Genomic DNA, 26,407 nt, shown 5'->3' with positions numbered 1-26,407 from the left:
TGGAGATATTTAGTCCCCATTCACACTAGCGCGGCTTGTCAGGAGACTTAGTCGCCTGACAAGTCGCGGTGGGTCGCTCGCCATTGATTAGCACAGGACCCGTTCTAATAGGAGCGACACAAGACGCTCCGACTTAGAAAAAGGGTCCTGTACTACTTTGGGGCGACCTGGAGGCGACCTGCATTGACTTCAATGATATGAAGTCCGTGCATGTCACGCCGAGGTCGCGGAGCACAGCTTCCCAGGTCGCCCCAGCAAGTAGCGTCGCCCCTGTGTGAACGGGGTCTTATGGCATCTTGGTTGGGACACAGATTGACAACAAACATTAACCTGAACCTTGACCATTAATTTCTATGGAACAAAGCAGCCTAAAAGACTATTTTTTTTTCTTGGACACTTTACAAATAGGGTCCCGTTTTTTTACTAAGCTACAGTGGTGATGAATTGCGACTGAAGAGTGGATGTGTCCCATTGTATCAAAATGTCAGGTTTCTACTCAACAGTGCCAGTTACATACTTGAATAAAATAATAATAAAAAAAAACCTAGCTGGTTGCTACTACATGCAAACTGCTTTATTTTGCATGTGTTTTAAATCTGTCAGACTCCGAAATTTGAAAAACAGTCTATTAATGATTCTGGTAATAAATCATTTTCAAATTTGGCAGGCTGGGGGGACAGACAGGCAATGCACATGTGTGGGCCAACGTGGACTGAAGACTGAGAACAACAGTCACGGAAAAAAAGGAAGTTCTCCTTCAATTCAAAGTAGGTTTATTTTTAATGCAGACTTCATATAAAAATTTGCTATACACCAGTCTTATTTAATAGTGCTAGTAGTATTCCATAGCAACCAAACAGAAATCAGATTAAAAAATCATGTACATCTTTTCTTTCTAATAAAGAATTAAAAAAAAAAAAAAAATTAGGATACATCGATGTACATGAACTATATATACTATGCACAAGACCTAGACTTTCCATTTTCTAAATTAAAATCTAACACAGAGAAAGACCCCTTTGTGATCACAGCAGCAGGGCTGCTTACTTGGGTATCTAAGCACAGAGAACTCACCCTGAAAGTTTAAAAACATGTAAGGGGAGTTAAGTGGACCTGAAATCAAAAGTAAAGGTTTGCGGTTTTACAGGGAACATCTAGAGATGTATATTGTGCGTAAATGGGTTCTACAGGCAGAAGGTTTTTTTTTTTTTTTTTTTTTTTTACCTTAATGCATTCTATAAAAAAACAATGCATTAAGATAACAAAAAACTTCTGCATGCAGTTTCCCCGACAGCCCCGCCCCTTATACTAGAATCATTTCCGGCAGGACCCTGAAAAATCTGCCTTGTGTTTAGAATTCCTTCTTGTATATCTGCTTTGTGAGAGAATCTAAATACATTTCTGCTTCTCACTGCAGGTTTCAAGAGATTTGGAGTTTCATTTGGTGAGGTCACTACTGTGCTACACAATATTCTTCTTACTGGACGGGAAAATACTGTGAAAAATCTCCCCAATTCTGATTTATTCATTCTGTGATTCTACTTCACAATATTCCCCTACCAGTTATCAAATCATCAGTGATCAGGGGGGACCAAGCTCTGAGATACGGAAGAAAAGATCGATTTTCAACCAAAATGGCCGCCTCAACACAGGCAGAAGAAGGCCTCAGGAAATGATCACATGCGGGAAGAATATAAGCAATAGTATTGCTTTTCTCTTTGCTTGCCATTTTAGGGGCGGTTTTCACTGTTCAGGTCCTTTATCTCTATAGCACCTACCAAAAACTAGAATATCTGTCTTGAGCGTGCGTATATTATATATATATATATATATTAGATATATACACATACATACATATACACACACACACATACATATATATATATATATATATATATATATATATATATATATACACACACACACACACATTTGTACATTAACACCCATACAGTTTTCTCATGTCCGACTTCAACACTAGTACAAGTTTTACTTTGAAACCGCTAGTTTTCACTGCTTGCTGTTTTTTTCAGCAATTGAATCTTCTTACATCAATAACTTCTGCAGGGATGTCCTCATCCTTGTACTGTGTACCGTACCACTCTTCTGTCTTGTCAGTCTCGCTTGCAAAAGACTTGGATACAACTGCCACCCTGCAAAGGACAACATTAGCAGAATTAGGTGAGCGTGAATTTGGTGAGCGTGAACTATTTAAATCAGCAGCACCCAATGTGAACTGAAACTATAACCATTAAAAGAATGTATTTGCTAAAACTTCCAATACAGTATTTTGTTTGTACGAGACTTTGCCAGTATATTACCTCCAACTGGGTGCTCCATCTACAAATCTAGAATATAACTTGCACTGAAGGCTGAAAAACACCTGTAAATTCCCCTATTTAAATTTGGTATTGCAGCATGTGCAAAATGATTCACTACAAAAGCCATTATCTTTAAATGGCTAGACTTCAGCCTTGTAACTGCTGAAAAGTATATGATGAAGGTGCAAGGGAGGGGGGGGGGGGGGGGGAGATAACAGGAAAAAGGTGACCATATTAAACATATATCAGGAACAAAGTATAGAGTGAAACAAGTAAAATACTTGGCTAATAAATATATGCATTATTCATTTGTTTTGTGTATTCACAGCACCTCTGGAGTATTCTCCTTATAAAATGGCTGCTCTATGTAACTGGATTACAAGCAGCCATAAAACTAGCTCCTTTTAATGAGGCTCCTAAACGCAGGCTTATGATTCAGAAAGGTCACATCATTAATTTTAACAAACTCCCCAATTCACAGCGGCACTTTTATAGCAAAATAGTCATTAGTACAAAATGTCAAAACTTGCAGAAACTAATAACTGAAGTAAAAAAAAAAAAAAAAACACTCGTTCAAACATGTCATTTTTCACATAAAGTCAACTTTGTCCGCAGGAGGAAGAAATATCAGGCTGTAAAAATATCCAGACATATTTATCAGATATTAGCAAAGATGCCTTTAAAGTTGGATGCTATAAAAAAGTAAGAGAAGCTCTTTAAAACTGCATTTGGGTGCAAAGAAAAGATTAGGTCAACCTAAAATGGATTTCAGTTAGAGATGGATTCTGGTTGGCACGGTCACCCACCCCATCTTTTTAAAGTGTTAAAAAGATGAGAAAAAAAAAAATCTCCAGACAAGGAGTCAGTCTGAACTGCTCATGTCAAAATTAGAAAATGGACTCTTAGGGTCCTTTCAGTCTGTATGTCCGTTTTTCATCCCATTTTTTTGCGAATGAAAAACTGACATAATCCATGTCAATGAGATTGCGGATGTCAGTGGATGACCATCAGCTGACATCCAATTTGCGTCCTTTCCTATCAGTTCCATTTTTTGGAATGGAAGAGAACCCTAATTTTAGCTTGCTAGGCAGCCAGGTGAGGAGGTAGAATAGTTAAAAGCTTTGTGCCTAAAGATTCCCCAATGTATAAAACACTGCCTGCAATGATAGAACTGTTGGTTCCATGACTTTAAGGTAAGGATTAGGGATGATCGAACGGTTCGGGTCTACCAACGGTTCGACCCGAACATTGACTGTTCGAAATTCGGCCGAATTCCGAACTTTTTGCTGAAAAAGTTCGGAATTCGGCAACCAGAACCGACCAAAATGCAATGGGACAGGAACTGGGCTTTAAAAGCCCGTGATTGGACCAGAACCATCAAGGGGGCAGGAGGATGCTAGGAATGTGATTGGAGTGACTAGGGGGTCCAGAGGCCAATCAGTAGTGAATACGCCCCCCAGTATATAAGATAGCCCCGCCAAATCTCTAGCATTGTAATACAGGGCTGTGGAAGAGAGTGGAAGCAGTTCTGTTACTCCTGCTTCAAAAGTGTCATTTAGCAATTATTAGTGTGAGGAAAGGGATATCTAATGTAGTTAGGGTACTATTTTCCACTATAGTTTGATTCAAAAATCTAGTTTCTGTAGGGAAAGTGTTAAGTGTCAGGGGGACCGTAGTGTAGTGTAGGGTGAACTGACTCTGACTGCTATGGCAGGGCGACCAAACCCTTCCATGTCAGGGTGACAGCCATAGAAAAAAGATTGTTTGTATTAGAATTGCAGTAGAGCAGGGTAGTGGCTTCGCTACTTTCACACCTGGCCGTTTTTGTTGCAGGCGTTTATTGGGCTTTTTTGTGGACGTCTTTGGAGGCAGGCATCACATCTGAACTTCTGTGTAGGGGTATACACACACACACACACACACACACACCTATATGTATATATACACATACACATATTTAGGTGTGAAAGTAGCAGAACCCTATGCCTGCGCTAATGAAATTATTTGCAGGCATAGGGCTCGGCTCCTATCACACCTATATGTGTGTATGTGTATAAATACATATATGTGTATATATACCCCTATACAGAAGTTCAGATGTTATGCCTGCCTCCAAAGACGCCTAAAAAATGCCCCAAAAAACGCCTGCAACAACACACCTGGGCGTTTTTTTTGGGCGTCTTTGGAGGCAGGCATAACGTCTGAACTTCTGTATAGGGGTATATATACACACACACACATATATGTATATATACACACATATAGGTGTGAAAGTAGCAGAACCCTATGCCTGCGCTAATGAAATTATTTGCAGGCATAGGGCTCCGCTCCGATCACACCTATATGTGTGTATGTATGTATGTATGTATAATATATATATATATATATATCCCTATACAGAAGTTCAGATGTTATGCCTGCCTTCAAAGACGCCCAAAAAATGCCCAAAAAAACGCCTGCAACAACACACCTGGGCGTTTTTGTTGCAGGTGTTTTTTTTGGGAATTTTTTGGGCGTCTTTGGAGGCAGGCATAACATCTGAACTTCTGTGTAGGGGTGTATATATACACACACACATATATGCATTTATACACATACACACATAGGTGTGATAGGAGCGGAGCCCTTTGCCTGCAAATAATTTCATTAGCGCAGGCATAGGGCTCCGCTACTTTCACACCTATATGTGTGTATGTGTATATATACATATATGTGTGTGTGTATATATAACCCTACACAGAAGTTCAGCTGTCATGCCTGCCTCCAAAGACGTCCACAAAAAAGCCCAATAAACGCCTGCAACAAAAATGGCCGGGTGTGAAAATAGCGGAGCCCTATGCCTGCTCTACTGCAATTCTAATACAAACAATTTTTTTTCTGGTTCTGGACATGCTACAGAGCTGGAACTTCACAGGTACACTTTTTAGACCCCCCAGACACTAAAACCAAAAGAAATCTCTTTTTTCTTTCAATAATTTTTTCAATAATTGGCTCTCTATCAAAAACGACAATTAAGAACTTTTTTTGTGTGATTAATAGTCCCTGGGGCATGACCCAGAACCCTAGGCACTTTTTAGGGGCATTTATTGGGTTTTAGGGCTTCAAAATGGTGTTTTTTGATAACCGAAGTTTGGGTCCCATTGATTTCAATGGGGTTCTGAAATCCGGGCCGAACTTTCGGGAAGTTCGGGTGTTCTGGTCGAACCGAACTTTTCAAAAGTTTGATCATCCCTAGTAAGGATGAGTGTATTTTTACTTTTAAAAAAATACTTAAGGTGGCTCTTCACCCTCTTTAATAAGCATGTACCATGTTGAAGCTAATGCCTTGTTCTTAAATGTTTGGATATTGCCTTTAAAAAAAAAAAAAAAAAATTATTTTTATTACAGTGGGGAAAACAATCATCAGATTCTGTAAGTTTGCCCACTTACAAAGAAATGAAGGGTCTCTAAATTTTTATCATAGGTGTATTTTAAATGATAGAGACAGAACTTTAACCAAAAATCCAGAAAAAACACGAAAACATTTTTTAAATTAAGTTGCAGTTCAATAAATAAAATAAGCATTTGATCCTGTACCAAACAACAATAATTCAGGCTCCCAGAGACTGGCTACATTGTATGCTCATGCGGTACACATATTAGTCCAGTCAACATAAGAAGGTGCTCCTAAAGACAGCTCAGAATCTCTTTCTTCCATTCAAACCTCACTATCATGGGCAAGACCAAAGAGCTTTCAAAAGACACCAGGGACAAGATTGTAGACTTGCACAAGGCTGGAATTGGCTACAAGACCAACAGCAAGAAGTTTGGTGGGAAGGAGACAACTGTTGGAACTATTATGTGCAAATAGAAGAAATACATAATAACCATCAATCACCCTCGGTCTGGAGCTCCACGCATGATTTCGCTTTATGGGGTAAAGAGGATCATCAGAAAAGTGAGGGATCAGCCCAGAACTACATGGGAGGAGCTTGTGAATGACCTTAAGGCAGTTGGGACCACAGTCACCAAACAAATCATTGGTAACAATAGGGCCCTATGGATTTAAATTCTGTAGTGCCCGCAATTTCCCCCTTACCTCAAAAACACACATGTACAGGCCCATCTGAATTTTGCCAGCGAACATCTAAATGATTCAGAGAAGGATTGGGAGAAAGTGCTGGGGTCAGTTGAGACCACAATTGAGCGCTTTGGCATTAACTCAACTTGCCATGTTTGGAGAAAGAAAAATGCTGACTATGACCCTAAGAACAGGATCTCTACAGTCAAGCACGGAGGTGGAAACATTATGCTTTGGGGCTGTTTCTCTGCTAAAAGGTACAGGATGACTTTGGACAGGGCCCATGTATTGTAAAATTTGGATGAGAACCTTCTTCCCTCAGCCAGAACACTGAAGATGGGTCTTCCAGCATGACAATAACCCAAAACATACCACCAAGGCAACAAAGGAGTGGTTCAAGAAGAAGCACATTAAGGTCATGGCGTGGTCTAGCCAGTCTCCTGACCCTAAACCTAAAGAAAATTGCCAAACAGCCAAGAAACCTTAAGGATCTGTAAAGAAAAATAAAGAGTGGACCAAAATCCCTCCTTAGATGTGTGCAAACCCGGTAATAAACTACAAGAATGGGTTAAAAAGGGGGTGATGGTGCGGTTCAAGGGTGAAATAAATTAAGTAGGAGTGTTTGTAGGTGTTGGTGTCACAATTATTGCTTTAGGCTTGATTTAACTCTATTTAGGTGTTTAAGTGAATATCCTATTCTTAAAAAAATAAAATAGTGCTCCAATACATAAATATCATTAAAAAGTCTTTTTTTAAAAAACGTGATGAAAATTTATATCTAAAGTGCTCCGTGCTTCCAGTGCTGTATCTCCTTAAAGTAAACAAAAATTCAAAATGCTGACAAAATATGTGATTATTAAAATCCGCATAAATAATTATCCAAAAATTGTCCAATAAACAAAGGTGTATCTTCAATCCAAATAAAGACGATTCAAAGGTGCATTCGTGAAAGTAAAATAGTGTGACTTATTTCCTCCACCTGGTGCCACTTCTAAGTACCCAAAAAAAACGGAAGTGACGTGTCGGACGGGACGGTGTCCCCATAGCGCTGTTCGTGCAAGTTTTATTTTATGCTGGAAACAAGCAAGAAAATTGTAAGTGCACTACTTTACTTTGAATAAAAAGTGTTTGTAATACTGAACCATGATGGCCCTTTCTATTTAATGAGCCCCCCGAGGTGGAGGTATCAAACAAAGAGCCCGCATTACAAGGAAGCCTTTGTAAGGAGCCCCAGAGATAAACCAGCGATTGGGAACACACACAGGATAGCCTAGGAAGGCCCGAGGAGCCATAAGATACTACGCTAGAGAAAAGGCACATAAACACAGGCGTTTTATTCCTTTATTTGAGGTGAGAATTTAGAGCACCTAGAAGTGGCACCAGGTGGAGGAAATAAGTCACACTATTACTTTCACGAATGCACCTTTGAATCGTCTTTATTTGGATTGAAGATACACCTTTGTTTATTGGACAATTTTTGGATAATTATTTATGCGGATTTTAATAATCACATATTTTGTCAGCATTTTGAATTTTTGTTTACTTTAAGGAGATACAGCACTGGAAGCACGGAGCACTTTAGATATAAATTTTCATCACGTTTTTAAAAAAAACACTTTTTAATGATATTTATGTATTGGAGCACTATTTTATTTTTTTAAGAATATGATATTCACTTAAACACCTAAATAGAGTTAAATCAAGCCTAAAGCAATAATTGTGACACCAACACCTACAAACACTCCTACATAATTTATTTCACCCTTGAAGCGCACCATCACCCCCTTTTTAACCAATTGTTATACTGTTTTGTAGTATCAGTAATTGTGGTGCAGCATTAAGGAGAAAATAATTTCCACGATAGCGCAGGAACTATATATATATATATATATATATATATATATATATATATATATATATATATATATATATATATATATATATATATATATATATATATATATATATATATATATACATACACACATACACACATACACACTACAAGAATGTTCTTACCTCTGTGCTTGCCAAGAAGGATTTCTCCACCAAGTACTAAGTAACGTTTTGCTTGGGGATAAAATACTTATTTTACTTACCGATCTGCAACTCAATTTAAAACATCTGTATCATGGCATTTTTTCTGGATTTTTTGTTTATACTCTGTCCCATTTATAATACACCTATGATAAAAATTTTAGACCCTTCATTTTTTTTTTTTGTACGTGCGCAAACTTACAAAGTCTGCAGGGGATTAAATATTTTCCCCACTGTAAATATCTTTAGTTTCAAATATTCTCACCACTTCCAGATCTGTCCGCTGTGGTAATGTACGTCAAAAGGATGTCCCGTTGACTCCTGAGATATCGGCATCAATCCCAGGAATCAACACGCATCCTTCGCTTCTGACATTGCACTATTTTAAAACCGGAAATTACAGGATTACAGGTGGGAGTTGCCTCTGCTGCTTGCTTCCGGGTTCCCTGTTAACAGGTTGCTACAACAGGGCAGAAACTCCCACCAAAACTGCCACTGCAATGACAACCTGATAGCGATGTGCGCTGTGCAGTGCCTTTACTGCGCAGATGCAAGACCTGGCAGTGCATGGTGGGTAGTCTGGTAATTGTATGGGAGCCGACTTGAGGTGCCCACAGATGCAATGGCTGCCATCAGAATTGCACAACAAGCAGATCCTCTACAGTTTAGGCAACTAATCCCTGCATTAACATTTTAAGGCAACAGCCATATTAGATGAAGATATTTATAAGCGCCCAGATGAGGTTTTTATTTAAATTTTGAGAGAAGACTGTAAATCCTCTTTAACCTTTATTGCATTAAATCATTCCAGTACATGGCACTGTAGCATGGCTAGTTATATCAAAATGGTTAGACCCATCTACACCATTCATTATGTTCCAGCACAGCAATTCTGCTAGCAATCATATTTATTGTCATCTTTGCCCAAAAAAAAAAAAAAAATTAGCTTGGTGTAAACAAATCATTAACGTTTCAGCATGTGCTACTAGGATGCAGAATAGCCTTGCGCAACCCCCCCCCCCCCCCGCCCGCAAAGCCACCAGAAACAACTACACCATTATCAGCAAAATCAGTGCACATTTCCCTGTTGTTTTTGTCAAACAGCAAAGCATCAAGGTTAGGGATGTCAGGGAAGATGAGGAACAGAGCTTGTGTGTGTAAATGAGACACTTCTCAGCACAATTCTGCAGTGTGTCTCATCAGCATGCGACTTGTGCCTCTACAGATGGCAGGCAGAACCCAATCCAAAATGACTTTACAGATAATAGTGCTCCTTCTGTCTCTGGGGCTGTTTTTCTGCAATCGTAAACAAGCTTCTGCTTGCAGCAAGCAGAGGGGAGAGCATAAAACTCCATTTTATGGTGCAGGGTGGAAATAACGCGGCATATGGGCACTTAGTGCTGTCTTTTCAGCTGATGTTCGCTGCTTACTAAACACAAATCTACAGAAAGAGGCGTACAAAGCTGGAAGAGTACAGCATGGAGATGTAATCTTTACGCAAGCCTTCTGGTAGGTTTAAAAATACACTGAAGGCAAATGGGAATGGTTTAGGCTGATACATGAAGCATTTCATTTTCATCAATGTAAATTGTAAATGGACTTAGCAACCCAAAATAAAGATGCAAAATGTAGAAACCCATAGGGAAAAAGAAAAAAAAAAAAATAGGAATTTGCAGCAAGTACAACTGGTCCATTAAATAGCATATAGATTTAGATACTGTTGAGACATCCAAAAACATTGCAGCTGAGTGGAGAACAACAAACTCCCAGGGGTCCGACAAGACAGAACAGGGGAACTGCCTAACAGCCCAAGGGCCATCTAAACGGCAAACGCCGAAATGGAGATTTGACCAAAGGAACCAGGGAATCAACCTGATGCTCAAGGCCAGGAAGAGAATTATTGCCAGAGGTGGGATAACTCCACACGGGAGGAAACCCACAATCTTAATCAAGCTAACAGCTGATCAACTGGTGAGGGGGGAGTTGAAAATACATAGAGGTAAAATTGGGATTTTTGCCTTACCGGAAAATAAATTTCTCTTCGTTCATTGGCAGACACAGTATTCCAGGATTCAGGTGCCATTGGGTTATACTGCCCCCTGCAGGAGTAGGACACTAGGCAGAAAAAAGAGCTTGACTACGCCTATGAGCAGTCCCTGGTGGTGTACTCCCGCCCTCTATGCTATAGGTCAGGGGTCTCCAAACTGTTTAAACAAAGGGCCGGTTTATTGTCCTTCGCACTTTAGGAGGGCCGGATTGTGGCAAGCGGAGGCAGAAAATGTCCTGGGCCCAGCATCTGTGATAATAGAGTAGGAGAAAGAGTAGTGCCCCTATTAGTAGTATCCTATCATTGGTATCAGTGGATGAAATAGTGCCCCCTTGTTGGTGTCAGTGGAAGGAAAAGCACTTCATATCAATGGGAGGAATATAGCCCCAAGAGCCAAATAAAGGCTGGCAAAGGGCGACATCTGGCCCTTGGGCCACAGTTTGGAGACCCCTGCTATAGGTCCTCAATTTTGTAACAAGCAGTGTCAGAAGTATTACAGTGGTGGGTGCTGTGTCTGTCAATGAACGCAGGATTTTACAGTAAGTAAAAAATCCCATTTTCTCTTTCGTTCATTGACTGACACTGCTCACCAGGATTATGGAACCATTGGAACATCCCAAAGCAATGCTAAACCTGTGGGAAAACAAAAAAATCCCAAGGCTAAACAGCCAACCAGATAACAGGAGCTCAAAAAAAAAAAAAAAAAAAAAAAAAAAAAAGACGAGCCAAACCTGAACAATACACCCCCAAAGAGGAAACCGATCCTCTAAACTGCAGCATGCAAAACTTTGCAGCCAAAAGGAAGCATCCGGAGATGCAAACACATCGACTTTGTAGAATTTAGTAAAAGTGTGCACCAACGACCAAATGGCCGCCTTGCAAACCTGCACCACTGACGCCTGATGACGGAAGGCCAAAGAAGCACTAAGTGCCCGAGTAGAGTGCGCTTTGACACGGAAAGGAGGAACCTGACCCCTGAACGAATAGGCCTGAGTCACAGTCTGTCTGATCCATCTTGAAATGATCGCAGAAGAAGCGGACAGCCCTTTCCTTTGCACATCCGTGAACACAAAGAGTGAGAGTCTGACCTCCGAAAAGACACAATAGCTGCCAGAGACACCGTAACGACATCCAGGGTATGCAACGCAAATTCCTTAGGGTGTTTGGGCCTGGGACACAGGGAAGGCAACACACAATGTCTTTATTCAAATGGAAATTAGAGACAACCTTAGAAAGGAACGAAAGACATGGGTAAAGAACCACCTTATCTTTGTGGACCACCAAGTAAGGGAATGTGACAGGAAACGCTGCCGACATCCTTCGGGCAGAGGTAATGGCCACCAAAAAAGCCACCTTCTGGGACAGCGTAAGCAGGGGAAACTCCTGAATATTTTCAAAGGGAGGCTTCTGAAGAACTGAAAGCACCAAGTTAAGATCCCAGGGTGGTAGATGAGACCATACCGGCAGAGTCAGATGTCAAACCCCTCGAATACTTGAATAAAAAGGTACGCACCAGGGAGTGCGTGGCCAGGTGTCACTGAAACTAGAAGACTGAAGACTTCCTAGCTTTCTGCAGTGTCGGAATCACAGACCCAGGCAAACCTCTATCCTTCAGCACCTGGCTTTCAACAGCCAAGCCGTCAAAGCAGGATGGAAGATTGGCCCTTGGAACAAGAGATTCTCTCCGAGAGGCAGTCTCCAAGGGACGTTGATGACCAGCCACACCAGGTCCGCGTACCAAGACCAGCAAGGCCAGTCTGAGGCCACTAAAATGACCGGAATCCCCCCTGCCTTGACTCTGCGCAAGTGCCGTGGCAGAAGCTTGAGAGGAGGGAAAGCGTAGATCAGACGATACTGTCCTCACTGGGCCACCAGAACATCTGTTGTGTCCGCCACAGGATCCCGAGACTCTGCCACAAACCTCAGAACCTTTCTGTTGAGCCGGTACTCCAAAAGATCCACCTCAGAGATGCCCTGCTGGAGGCATATCTGATGAAACATGTCCAAATGAACGAAAATGGCCATCTGACTACACCAGCAAGCCCTGCCAGCCATTGAAAAACACAAGCTGCAACAAAATGGCTACCCTTCGCGGTTCCAAGAGGGATCCCTGGAACCCAGGTTGCAACCTGAGGGAAAGGGGTAACCAGGCATAGGGCACCCAAGCAGGTAAAGTCCCCCCCACCCACGGGAGCTACGCAGGCACCGATCCAAACAGAACCTCGGGGGCTGTCAGTCAGGAGGAATACTTTAGTATCGTTCAGCCAAGAGACTAGACTACTTATCCTGATGCAGAAAGGACCCCATCTGCCCCCAATGGTGAAAACGCCGCAATATCTCAATGGTGTCTAACAGAATCTGACCCTTGAGACTTTGCCATAGGCTGAATCCCACAAAGTAGAGGTAACCACATGTTCTGGAAGATCAGAAGGCAGCTTACGGAAAGGAAGAATCTCATAGGAGAGAACTTCCTGGATACATGGGACAGAGTGCTTACCAGCCGTCTCAAGGTGAGGCACCTCTGTACTAAGATTGCGTTGCAGAGGTTACATATCACAAAGTGGGAGCAATAATTCTAGGACCTTTATTTATGGTTAACTCTAAACTAATGACCAAAAAGGAGGGAGGGAGACTGCAGCAAATCTGTGGTTAATAAGTTTAAAGTTCAGGAGGAGGTCCATTCAGCCATCAGTCTGCGGCCTCTCAGAACACTCTTTAGGTTATTCTAACAGGGCTGGATGATGCTCTTTATTTTAATGAATGTTTATGCAACTACTCTTTTATTTGAAGGACTAATTGTTCTTTTAGTTCCTGTTTAACGCATTTACTTTATGTGCTGTTGAAGGTGACCGACATTGTAATATGGCTTGATGATATCTGGCAGTTCTGTATTTCTGCTGGAAAGCTTAAACTTTACTGTTTAAAAAAAAAAAAGTTCAGAAGCAGGTTACGCATTATTGGCTCATTTTGTGGTTAGGTTAACGTAACAAGGTTAAGGCGAGGGCCTTCATACATGATTAGTGATAAATGACATGCTCGAGGCCAGATTTAATTTTTGGGCCCAATGCCATGCTCCAGATATTGCCTTTACACAAATTACATGACATTAGGGAGCATTAATTTACAATAAAAAAAAATCAGGTATATCCATACACAACTTTGTTTTTGCTGCAGATGGAACAGTGAAAAGGGGGATTAATCAGAAAACCACTATGGCCACCTGTGAAACAATGCACAGAAAATAAGGTAATGTGGATAAATAAATCCGCGCTAAGGATATCAAGGGATTGTAACAATATATGCACAAATAAGCTGCAGCCTCCCTTAAACTATAGCCAAAGGCTATAAAGAGATAAATAAAATGGAAGGTGATGGCGCTGCTTATTTAATAAAGTGCAAATAAATATGAGATGCTTAAATATAAATATGATTGAGGAATAAGTTAATAGATAAAAGATGCGGAGGTGAAAAACCAAGTAAAAAGATCAAACGTATGGTGTTATAAGGGATATAAATTAATCTAAAAATTCCAAAAGTATATAAGAGAAACAACCACCAGAGGGCGTAATAAATGGCAAGATGTGACAATAAATATGCTTGTGTATATGCCAAAATAAAATAAACAATGTGAATATATGACAATACTAAATAAATTAATAAAATTTATACAAGGTGTTAGTTCCGCAAGTGATAATATAAATAATAGTGAATGAATTAATAAATAGGTGATAAATGTGCGGGAAACTTTTATGCACGGGATGGGTGTGCAAAAAAACAATTGATATACAGTGCAACAAAAAGTGATAACAATATATCAAGGTGAATCAAAGATAAATGTGCCAAAAATAATTTTTTATATAAATATGCAGGTGAATATAAAGGTGCGGGAAGTCTATTTGTGCAACGTGCAAAAAAATCCAAAAAAATGAGTCCATAAAATAATGGTGATAGCAAAAAATATAAGTGTACAGGATATCTTACGGTGACCCCCAAGGTGGGTGACTGGTGAGTGGTAAGGTGGCCCCTGGTAGAAAGACCTACTCACCAGATGTACCCACCCCACACAGGGGTATAGAGCGGGTACTGAAGAGGTATCTTTTAATCCTGGATCTGTGTAGTGGTTCACTTCCTAGGGGAGATGTGTTATGGAGTCCGGAGTGTCCTAAGTGGGGTCCGGTAGTGAAATATTGTGGTATCCAAAGCCTCGTGGGTAAATCAAGTGTGGCCACTCAAGGGTATATGGATGGAAGGAAAAAAAGGAGCTCGATAGTGTATTATCGTTTAGCTAGAAAGTTTAATGTAAATTACAGCAGCAAAATGGGTACTCACATATACAATGTGGGAAAACAGCGAGGTATCAGCGTCCCGGAACGCAATGCGTTCCAACCAGAGACCGGAACCGGAAGTGACGTGACGGCGCTGTACGCGTTTCGTCATGTGACGTCTTCTGCAGCCAGGCTGCAGAAGACGTCACATGACGAAACGCGTACAGCGCCGTCACGTCACTTCCGGTTCCGGTCTCTGGTTGGAACGCATTGCGTTCCGGGACGCTGATACCTCGCTGTTTTCCCACATTGTATATGTGAGTACCCATTTTGCTGCTGTAATTTACATTAAACTTTCTAGCTAAACGATAATACACTATCGAGCTCCTTTTTTTCCTTCCATCCATATACCCTTGAGTGGCCACACTTGATTTACCCACGAGGCTTTGGATACCACAATATTTCACTACCGGACCCCACTTAGGACACTCCGGACTCCATAACACATCTCCCCTAGGAAGTGAACCACTACACAGATCCAGGATTAAAAGATACCTCTTCAGTACCCGCTCTATACCCCTGTGTGGGGTGGGTACATCTGGTGAGTAGGTCTTTCTACCAGGGGCCACCTTACCACTCACCAGTCACCCACCTTGGGGGTCACCGTAAGATATCCTGTACACTTATATTTTTTGCTATCACCATTATTTTATGGACTCATTTTTTTGGATTTTTTTGCACGTTGCACAAATAGACTTCCCGCACCTTTATATTCACCTGCATATTTATATAAAAAATTATTTTTGGCACATTTATCTTTGATTCACCTTGATATATTGTTATCACTTTTTGTTGCACTGTATATCAATTGTTTTTTTGCACACCCATCCCGTGCATAAAAGTTTCCCGCACATTTATCACCTATTTATTAATTCATTCACTATTATTTATATTATCACTTGCGGAACTAACACCTTGTATAAATTTTATTAATTTATTTAGTATTGTCATATATTCACATTGTTTATTTTATTTTGGCATATACACAAGCATATTTATTGTCACATCTTGCCATTTATTACGCCCTCTGGTGGTTGTTTCTCTTATATACTTTTGGAATTTTTAGATTAATTTATATCCCTTATAACACCATACGTTTGATCTTTTTACTTGGTTTTTCACCTCCGCATCTTTTATCTATTAACTTATTCCTCAATCATATTTATATTTAAGCATCTCATATTTATTTGCACTTTATTAAATAAGCAGCGCCATCACCTTCCATTTTATTTAGAAAATAAGGTAAAACAGCAACTACAAGGGTTTTTCCAAAAAGACTTGCAGCTGCACAAGTCATACATTTATTCAACAGTGTCATGTCCAACTTCTGGAAGATTGCCAAACTTGCTAATAAATGTATCAGTAAAATTTGCTTTGGGTCTTAAGCAGTGGCAAATTACAGTCATAATAACCACTTGTCGACCGCCAGCAGTACAAATACTGCGTCAGGTAGGCTCTGTCCTGCAAAACTACGTACCTGTATGTCGCTTCGCAGGACCGCTAGCGGGAGTGCGGGCACGCCCATTCGCCACAGGGGAAGCCAATTTGCGGGTCCGGCGGCTGTGATTGCTGCCGGGGCACCCACGATCGCTCCTTGTGGAGACATAACGGCGGTCTGCCGTTGTAAACACGGCAGACCGCTGTTCTGTCAGTTATGAACACAGGGATCCGGTGTTCCTCTCATGTAGGACTCTGTGTTTATTCAGCAAGCCAATCCCCCACAGAGTTAGAAAGCACCTTCTAGGGACACATTTAATGCTTTGAGCGCCCCTGGTGTTAACCTCTTCCCTGCCGGTGTCATTATTACAGTAACCGTGCATATTTTTAGCACCGATTGCTGTAGTAATGTCACTGGTCCCCCTAAAAGTGTCAAAAATGTCAGTTAGGGGTCCGAACTGTCCGCCGCAATGTTGCAGTAAAAATTGCTGTTCGCCGCCATTACCAGTAAAAGTAAATAAAATGACAAATCTATCCCCTAGTTTGTAGACGTGATAACTTTTGTACAAACCAATCAATATACACCTTTTGGGATTTTTTTTAACCAAAAATATGTAGCAGAATACAAACTTGCCTAAAATTATGGAAAATTTCGATTTTGAATTTGTATTTTCTGGGAATGTTATACAGCAGAAAGTAAAATATATTGGGTTGTTTTTTTTTTCCAGAATTGTCACTATTTTTTGTTCATAGCACAAAAACTAAAAATCGTACAGGTGATAAAATACCACCAAAATAAAACTCTATTTGTGGGGGAAAAAGGACATCAATTTTCTTTAGGGTACAGCATTGCATGACTTCGTAATTGTCAGTTAAAGTAACGCAGTGCTGTATCGGGAAAAATGGCCTGGTCATTAAGGGGGTAAATCCTTCCAGTCCAGAAACTGGTTAACAGTGTTTTTAGACCTATAATTGTTTAAAGCACTACAAAAGAGCCAGTGGACTTTTTTGGTTAGCATAGCTGATACTAACATTTCCTTCATCGTCCACTGTAACAAAGTGCCATCATCTTTTTACAGGCAAGTGATTTTAAAGTAAACCATGTCTACATTTATATCACTGACTTAGCATTTAATCACCTCCTTCCCAAGCCTATTTTGACACTTCGCTTCTACATGTAAAAATCTACTTTTTGCTAGAAAATCACTTGGAACCCCCAAAAATGTTATATATTTTTTTTAGCAGAGACCCTATAGAATAAAATGGTGTGTGTTACAATTTTTTGTGGCACACGGTATTTGCGCAGCGGTTTTTCAAATGCAATTTTTTTGGGAAAAAAAAAAGACATTTATGAATTAAACCCCCACCCCCCCCCCCTCCCCCACCAAAAAAAAAAAAAAAAAAAAACAGTAAAGTTAGCCCAATTTTTCTATAATGTGAAAGATGATGTTACATCGAGTAAATCGATACCTAACATGTCACACTTTAAAACTGCTTCTGTCCGTGGAATGGTGGCAAACTACGGTGCTTAAAATTCTCCACCAGTTTCTGAGTGGCACAGGAGGTCTGGTGCTAGAATTATAGCTCTTGCTCTGATGTTTGCAACAATACCTCATATGTGTGGTGTGATCACCGATTACAAATGCGTGCGGGAGTAAAGTATGCATTTACACTCAAGCACGGTGGCGCTTTAATTTTTTTTATACAAAATGTATTTATTTTTTTTACACTTTTTGTTGTACAAACTTTATTGCCATCATAAGGGATGAACAAAATCCCTTGTGATAGCATGAGCTGTGACAGGTCCTCTTTATGGAGAGATGTGGGCTCTATTAGACCCCACATCTCTCCTCTGGCCACCTATGCAGCCGATCGGACCGAGATTGGACCGATCGGCTGCTTCTCCGGCCGCTGGTGGCCAGGTAAACAAAGGGGCGGAACTGGAAGTAATGAATACTCATCGTTCCTGGTTTCCAGGGTTAGAGAGAGAGGGGGGAACGACGTCTCTGTCCCAAGCAGCCATCGCCACATTGATCCCAGCCTCTGTGATTGGACCAGGCAGCCTGGGAGAGGTGGAGGCGGGAGGGGGGTGCGACCACCTTTTGCCACCCGCAGAAGTTATCAAGTGGCTAATTAGACTCTCAGATCACTTCTGCCTTCTACAGAATCGCCGGCTGAAAATAATGGGCCCGGGATAATGCCTGTAGGTGCAGGCGTAATCCCGGTAAAACCACTGAAACCCAAGGATGTAGGGGTGCGTCCTTGGGTGGGAAGTGGTTTTGGAAGTTAAAAAAAAAAAAAAAATCACCACAACCAGACGACTAGCATTTTCAGAAAAGGATTGGAATGGCATTCAACATCTTTCCCTTAAAAGAGTTTGTTTTATTTTGCTCCTTTTTTTTTTAAAACTGTTTTTTGTTGAAAATATGCAAAGCAAACATGGACGAGTGTACAATTGCATAATGGAGTTACAATCATACAAAAGATTTTTTTAAAAAAGTTAGAGAATGAAACAGAAAGGAGTACCTGAGGGGATGTACCTCCATTGAACAATACAGTACATGTAAGACAGGGTCCTAAACACTTTGTCTGATTTTTGAAGCACAAAGGAAAAAAAAAAAACCTTAAAACAATGCAGGAACACACCTGCATGTACAGAACCACAAACAAGTATAACCAAATTCAGTCACTGGGGTAAATTATACATACGCAATATGTAAAAGAAAAAGAGATGAGGAATAAGGCCAGTAACACACACTCCCAGAAGTAACAGCATCTTTAAGAGATTCACTGCTTTCAAAGCCAACATAGAGTCGCTGGTATCTCAAGTATCAAGCCATGGACCCCATATCTTATAAAACTTTTGGGGCATCCCATTGCTTCATACGCTAAAAGGCAGGGTCTGATTAAAAAGGTTTTTCATAACTTAATATGCTGGACGTCTGTACGGGTCCAGTGTAGGACAATCGTTTTCCTGGCATAGTAGAAAAGGCAGAGGAAAAGTTTGGTTGCAGCTGAGGCATCCAGATCCTCAAATATACCAAGAAGGCACCACTTAGGATAGCAGACGTTTGAGAGTTAAAAAAGTGACCGCAACAAATGCTGTAACCTGTGACCAAAAGGGACGGATCCTATTACGAATCCAATATATATATATATATATATATATATATATATAATCACCTCTCTCGCATGCACATTTACGACAGGTAGGGGTGGGTCTCCCACGAATATTAACCAAGCTAAATATGTCCCTCAGCCATCTGTTTTGTATCCCAAGGAGTGATGGAACCTGTCAATTCGTAAGTAGGGATTAATAGGTGGATATTAGACTTGTGTGATCAGAGCGGAGTAGGATGCTTTCAAGCCTTTTTCCTCTTACTTGCATTGCATGTTGACAAATCACTAGCAGCATATCAGAAGGCTGAAAAGGGATTGTGAAGGCAGAATATTTGTTATCTTAATGCATTCCACACATTAAGATAAAAAAAATAAAAAACTGTTTATTCTCCCTGGAGAAGAGACGCCTGAGAGGGGACATAATAGCAATTTAAAGCGGAGTTCCAGCCATTTACTCACCTGTCCAACGGTCCAGCGATGCGGCCGCCGGAAGCCTCGATCCTCTCCCTCGGCGCCGGCATCACTGCTGTGGGCACCCGGCTGTAACAGTTTGCGGCTTCACAGCCGGGTACCCACTGCGCATGCGCGAGTCGCGCTGCACGCCGTGATTGGCCGGCAATCTTCTGGGACCTCTGACGTGTCCCAGAAGATTGCAGGGAGGGAGGGGGAGAGGAGAACTTCCGCTCAGGGCGCCGCGGCGCTCCGAGCGGAAGTGGGAGCGGGTACCTGTCAAAACTAGGTACCCGCTCCCCCCCCCAAAAAATGACATGCCAAATGTGGCATGTCGGGGGGTCAGGACTCCCTAAAGCGGAAGTTCCACTTTTGGGTGGAACTCCGCTTTAAAAATATCTCAATGGTGATCTCAGCATAGAAAAAAAGCTATTCAGTCGGAAGGATTGCATGAGGACTCGAGGGCATACAATGCGATTAGAGGAGAAGCGTTTTAACCTCAGGCAACGAGGGGGGTTCTTTACTGTTAGGGCTACAAGATTGTGGAATTCTCTACCACAAGAGGTGGTTTCCGCGGGAAGTATGGACTTTCAAAAGACTCATGCCTCGTACACACGCAACGATTATCGGCCGACCGATCGGCCGTCTTTTGTCCAGTGTTGTTGTGTTGGTTGAAATGTACTCTAGACTGCGCACTAATTTTCTCGGCCAACAAAAACCAACTTCAGAAGTGATGTCATGTGATGGTTTACCTTCCGTGTGTTTTTTCTTCTCTGAGCATGCCCAGTCTTGCTCATCAGATTTTTGTCTGCCGAAATCTGTACTGACTGACGGAAAATTGGCCGTTATGTTGACGGCCAACAAAAATTTTATAGCCTACACACCAGATTTTTTTTCGGCCGAAAAGTCGGAGTCGGTTGTCGAAAGCATCATACTAACAAGCCGAAAATCGGCCAATCGGACGTTGGCCGAAAATTCACGGCCAACTATCGATGCGTGTGTATGAGGCATTAGACGTATATCTCAAGAATCAGAACATTCAGGGGTATGCGAGATGATTACGGCCACACGCACCTACACAGGTTGAACTGGATGGACTATTGTCTTTATTCAACCTCACCTATGTAACTTTGTTTGCAGCAGCCCCCCCTCGGTCTCCCTAATACTTACCTGAGCCCCCTCTCTATCCAGCGATGTTGCAAGAGCTCAGCTGCCCGGGACTCCCCTCCTCATTGGCTAAGACAGCAGAGCAATTGGCTCCCACTGCTGTCAAAGTCAGTCAGCCAATCAGGAGAAAGAGGAGGAGGCAGGGCCAGGTTACAGCTCCTTGTCTGATTGGATACAGGGAGCTGTGGTTTCCCCACAGCAAGAAACCGGAGGGAGGGGCCAGGAGCACCGAAAAGGCACCAGAGAAGAAGAGGATCCTGGCCACTCTGTGCAAAACCAAATGCACAGAGAAGGGAAGTATAACAGGTTTGTTTTTTGTTTTTTTTACAATCACTTTAAACTGAATCTGCATAAAAATTAACTGTTTATTACAGGCTTTGCTCCCTGCGGAAGTTTCTCTAAAAACTTTGAGTGGGCTGTACCTGTTAATACACACTTTCAGCTTTGGAACAGTACAGATCTGCCTAGTCACATTAGCGCTCTGCATAACACAGCTGTCAGTCTATACAGCTTTAGAGGTTTTTCTGTCCATTGAAAAGGAAAGCAAATTTGTGACAAAGGCATGAAATGCAGAGCTTCATACATCGCTGCTTCACAGACTTTCTGTACCAGCTGGTGAGGAGCTGAACAAACATTCAATAACCAAACAGCTGAGGAGTTTGCAGGAGCTGTTTATCAAAGGAGCGCAGGAGTGAAATCCTCACAGCCACTGGCTGCACTTGTTAAAAGCATTTTTCCAAACTGTGATCATTCTTCATTTGTTTCCATCCTGTGCATATTCTAAAGACTCATTTTAAAGATACATTCTGAGACTGTGTTCTAATGGAACTGCTGATTTATACTTTATCCGCATTTAGCGGCTGCTCATGGTGCTTGCCTTGTAAAGATGCCAAATACAATTAGGAGCCGAGTACAAAACAGGGCATTGCAACCCTTTTTCTGTTAAGGAGTCAGGTGTGCCATCGCATAGGCATGTCAGCTGTCCATTCTCTATTGTTCTAAGTGCTTCAAAAATGCACAGCCCACAGTAAGGGTCCTTTCACACGGCCGCTCCGTGTGTCCGCAAATCATCCAATCCGTTTGCGGATGATTTGCGGACATAATGTAAGTGAATGGCACTGCGTGTGTCAGCGGAATACCATCCGCTGACACCCGATTTTCCTCCTGTCAGTTCTGTTCCGTTTTTACGAATGGAACAGAACCCCATTTTTCCTTCCGTGTAAAAAACGGAAAGGAAGGAAAATCGGATGTCAGCGGTGTCATCCGCAGTGCCATATACTTACATTAGGTCCGCATATCATCCGCAAACGGATGGGATGATATGCGGGCACACGGAGCGGATGACAGAAATGTCATCCGCTCCGTGGAAAAAAAAAAAAAAAAAAAAGTCTCGCAGCGGACCTTTCACACGGAGCGGCCGTGTGAAAGGAGCCTAAAGCTGGCTTTACATTGAATTTTGTCCGTTTCCTGAAAAACCACCCAAACTTTGCTCAGTGGATGGACTTGCCTGATAAAGGGGCCCTGCGTGGCTGCGAATATTGTCTGTAGATTTATCATGTGACCATGAAAAATAAAGCTTTGGACTTTTTCAAGGAATCCTTGGTGTGCCAATGACATATTATTTTTAACATGGGTTTCTATGGAACAGGTTTACATCAATGCATTTTTGTGCCTTTGCATTTTTGGGTCATGCAAAATGGTGATTTTTTTTTTGTTGCTTTTTTTGGGTTAAAAAGACTTCAACGGAAAAGCTGCAGAAACGCATGTAGTGCGTTTTTACAGCGATTTGCGGTTTTTTAATATGCCCAAAAAAAAACCATGAAAAATGTAAAAACGCAAATCAGAGCAAAAAAAAAAACAAAAAAACTGCAGAAACGTTTAAAAGCAAACTGCATAGGTTTGAATGGAGCGAGATGAACAGTACACTGCTACAGGGTGGTACTGTAGGTGTACAAAGCATGTAAACAGTGCCACGGTGTCAAATTGGAAAAAATATGGACTTTGTGGGCACCCAATAATTAAAAATGTATATTTTTTTTATTAAACTATATAATTCATAAAAGAACCATTCATAAAAACATAAGTGGTTGTACAGCGGGGGAGTGTCAGGACAAGTCTGATCTTTGGAGGAGAGTACACAGAGTTCCCAGCATAGCTAGAAAACTGACCATGGTGTGTTCTCCTGGTTAGTGTGGTCAGTTTTTAATAGGAAAGCAGGAACACCAGGGATTTCATACAAAAGGTAGCAATACAAAGAGAATAGGGTATTTTCTCATACAAGTACATGGTACAGCAGACACATATCAGGAATTTGAAGTGTTCGGTGAAACAAACATTTCAATGTCGCAAAGGGGTTAATTCAGTCTCACTGAAGCAAGATACAAACTTCTGGAGATACTTTGGGATTTATTTACTAAAGCTGGAGAGTGCAAAATCAGTCTCACTTCTGCAGAGAAACCAATCAGCTTTGGTAATAAAACCTGGAAGCTGAATGGTTTTCTCTGCAGAAGGGAGACTGATTTTGCACTCTCCAGCTTTAGTAAATAAATCCCAAAAGTATCTCCAGAAGTTTGTATCTTGCTTCAATTTTACTTTGTACATGGAGATAATGAAATGTTATCATTAATTTGATAATATTACTGTTTTATACCATCACAAAGACCATCAAAGCCAATTACTTAAACAAAACACAACCATCAAATCAGAAAAAGCACAGCTTGGCACAGAACATTGTCCGTTGGGACTGCTTGGGATGTTTAGTTTCTCCACATGACTAGAAACTACAGTGATGCAGAGAAACATGAAAAACACAAAGGTCAACGGACAAAAAGTTTTTACACCATCCTCTATTTAAAAAGCCAGCTATGAGCAAAGATTCTGGGCTCATACACATGGCCACAAAGGGGCTGTACAGCATGCAAGAGTGTAATGAACATAAATAAAATCTACCCTGGGAGCCCCAGCTTCTGCATACAGCCTCTCAAAGAAAGCAATTACAGGATTCGTCTGTACACAAGTCATGAGCTGTATGTCAGTGCACGTTTAGGTAAGTATCAGGGGAGGGGGGCTTGGGGGTGATTAAAGAGATTTGGGGGGGGGGTGATTTTGTGCAGGTACTGTACATTCTTGCACATTGTACACCACTCTTAAAGTCATGTGCATGAGCCTTTCAAAGATTATTTTTTAAATAAATAGTACCGAAGGCCCCCTTTTTATATCACAGATTATGCACACCAAGAAGATGGTGAATAAGATGATGTCTAAAATATTTTGGCAGATCTTTAAGCAAAATAATCCATCAATTTTTTGCATAGTGTCCATTGTAAACATCCAAGTGACCTTACCTGACATTGTCTGGGGTAAGCTTATCAAGCACCATTTGTATTAAATCTGGCCGAAATTCCTCCAGTAGATACTCAGCTGCCAGAACCTCTTCAATGGGGTAATACTTCATATAATAAAAAAAAGGAAAGAAAAGAAAGCAAAGATCAAAATGTTAAACATGCACCTAATGAAGTTCGGATTAGGGTTTTTTTTTTTTATACAAATGTTTAAGCAAGAAGTCTCAATAAAAATAAGCCAAAAAATGATATCAAACGGTTTTAATGGCAAAAGGTGTTCAGACCTGTAGCCTAACTACAAGGCCTCACTTTCCGAATCTACAAAGGCTGCAAATAAAGTGGTCAGTCTAACTGTAAACTGTGCTTATGTGAATTTACATTTCAACGTATACGCCTACACCGCATGAAACACGGTATATTAAAATAAAGATTTAGCAGAATGCACTGTGTAAGAGTAAGACATCCATACCATAAAGGCTGGTTTGCATGGAAAAAAAAAAAAAGTTTGTTTTTTGGGACTTATGAGTAAATTATGTGTAAAAGAAAAACTGTTAATCTTTCATTAAAATTGTAAAGGCAGAAGTTTTTTTTTTTTTTATTTTGATGCATTCTATGCATTAAGATAAAAAGCCTTCTGTGTGTAGCAGCCTCCCCAGCACTCCCTTATAATTCCCTGAGCCCCATCTCTATCCAGTGATGTCCACGAGTCGCTCGACTGTCTGGGACTTTCCCTCCTGGTTGGCTGAGACATAGCTGTGGTGCCATTTGCTCACATGGCTGTCAAAGTCAGTCAGTTAATCAGGAGAGAGAGAGGGGGCGGGCTGCACCGCAACTCCGTTTCTGAATGGATGCACGGAGCTGCAGCGCGATTCGAGTGCCCCCATAGCAAGCTGCCTGCTGTGGGGGCACTCGACCGGAGGGAGGGGCCAGGAGCAGCAAAGAGGGACCCAAGAAGAGGAGGATCGGGGCTGCCCTGTGCAAAACCAACTGCACAGAGCAGTAAGTAAGTATAACATGCTTGCGATTTAAAAAAAAAAAAAACAAGACTTTAACAACGGGCATAATCGATTTCAGAATCAGGAAACAATCTTCTAGTAAAGGTGGCCTACACAATTATGAGGAATCCCCCTACCAGGACACTGTATTCCGACAACCGCACCCGCATCTGTCAGAATACAGTACTCAGTGGAATATCTGCAGATCAAGAAAAGTTTCCTAGCTTGTCCCCTTATCAGAAGTCGATCAAATAATCAAATTCTATTCGTCAGGTCACTGCTGAATTGGCCAAAATTCTATCAGTGTATGGCAAGTAGAAGTCTAGCTGAAATTTTACACTGCTCCTGGATCTGCACATTGACTGATGGCTGTACCTGAAATATCTCATGCTGATAGGTTTTTCCAAAATGTAAAGTATTGGGGGGTGATGAAAAAATGTATAAAACAATACGTTTTCAAGACCATTCACCATCGCTCTGCATTACACTTAAAGTACACTAGAGGGCAGTGTAGGCCACAAGACTGATAAAAGTAACAATTGTATAGTCTAGCTTGCATCTCATTTCAGAGATTTTGCCTGTGACTTTTAAGTTTACATTCACATCCGCGTTTTGGCACGACAGCTTGTGTATGCGAGAAGCCCATTGAGAGGTCCTGTCGATAAGCTGAAGGAGCCTGCCTGTATCTAGGGCCGATTACTTGCTGGTGATTGCCACATCGCGAATACATGCTAGCAGCTGCAATTAGCGGTGGGATCCGGCAGCCACCCATTGCTTTCAATGGCGTTGCCTCTTGTAGCTAATTGCCAAGACCTCCAGATGGGGTTCTCGTATGTTCAGGCTGTTAGGACAAAACCCAGGCATGAATGTAGTTGAATACTTACCATTGTAATTGACCTATAAGGTCTTGATTACTGCCAAGGAATCTGAAAGTGTCAGATGCCTGGTCCTCCTTTGGGTACTGTGGTTTCATTTGCCAGGCCTATGTCACTGCCAGACAATAGCAGTGTACAGGCCACTAGAGAGAACCATAATGTGAAGTAAAGGACCAGAGATCCAACACACCTGGAAGGGTTTAGGATACAGATGTATCTTTATCAGTAGTAT

At 41.3% G+C, this 26,407-nt stretch overlaps 1 protein-coding gene across 6 annotated transcripts in view; it reads right to left on the bottom strand.

Moving 5' to 3' along the window:
* The window catches only part of IDE (insulin degrading enzyme), a 168,325-nt gene that overhangs the window by 51,285 nt on the left and 90,633 nt on the right, over window positions 1–26,407 (bottom strand). For all 6 annotated transcript variants that reach the window (XM_082267651.1, XM_082267650.1, XM_082267652.1 and 3 more), the window contains exons 11-12: window positions 24,309–24,412; window positions 2,051–2,153 (exon numbers count right to left, since the gene is read on the bottom strand). In XM_082267651.1, coding sequence (XP_082123777.1) covers window positions 2,051–2,153; window positions 24,309–24,412 — 207 coding nt within the window. The remainder of the gene's footprint in view (window positions 1–2,050; window positions 2,154–24,308; window positions 24,413–26,407) is intronic.

The sequence above is a fragment of the Pelophylax lessonae genome, assembly GCF_965119305.1.
Source record: "Pelophylax lessonae genome assembly, chromosome: 9".
NCBI classification, from domain to species: Eukaryota; Metazoa; Chordata; class Amphibia; order Anura; family Ranidae; genus Pelophylax; species Pelophylax lessonae.
This window is presented reverse-complemented; position numbering and strand designations above follow the sequence as displayed.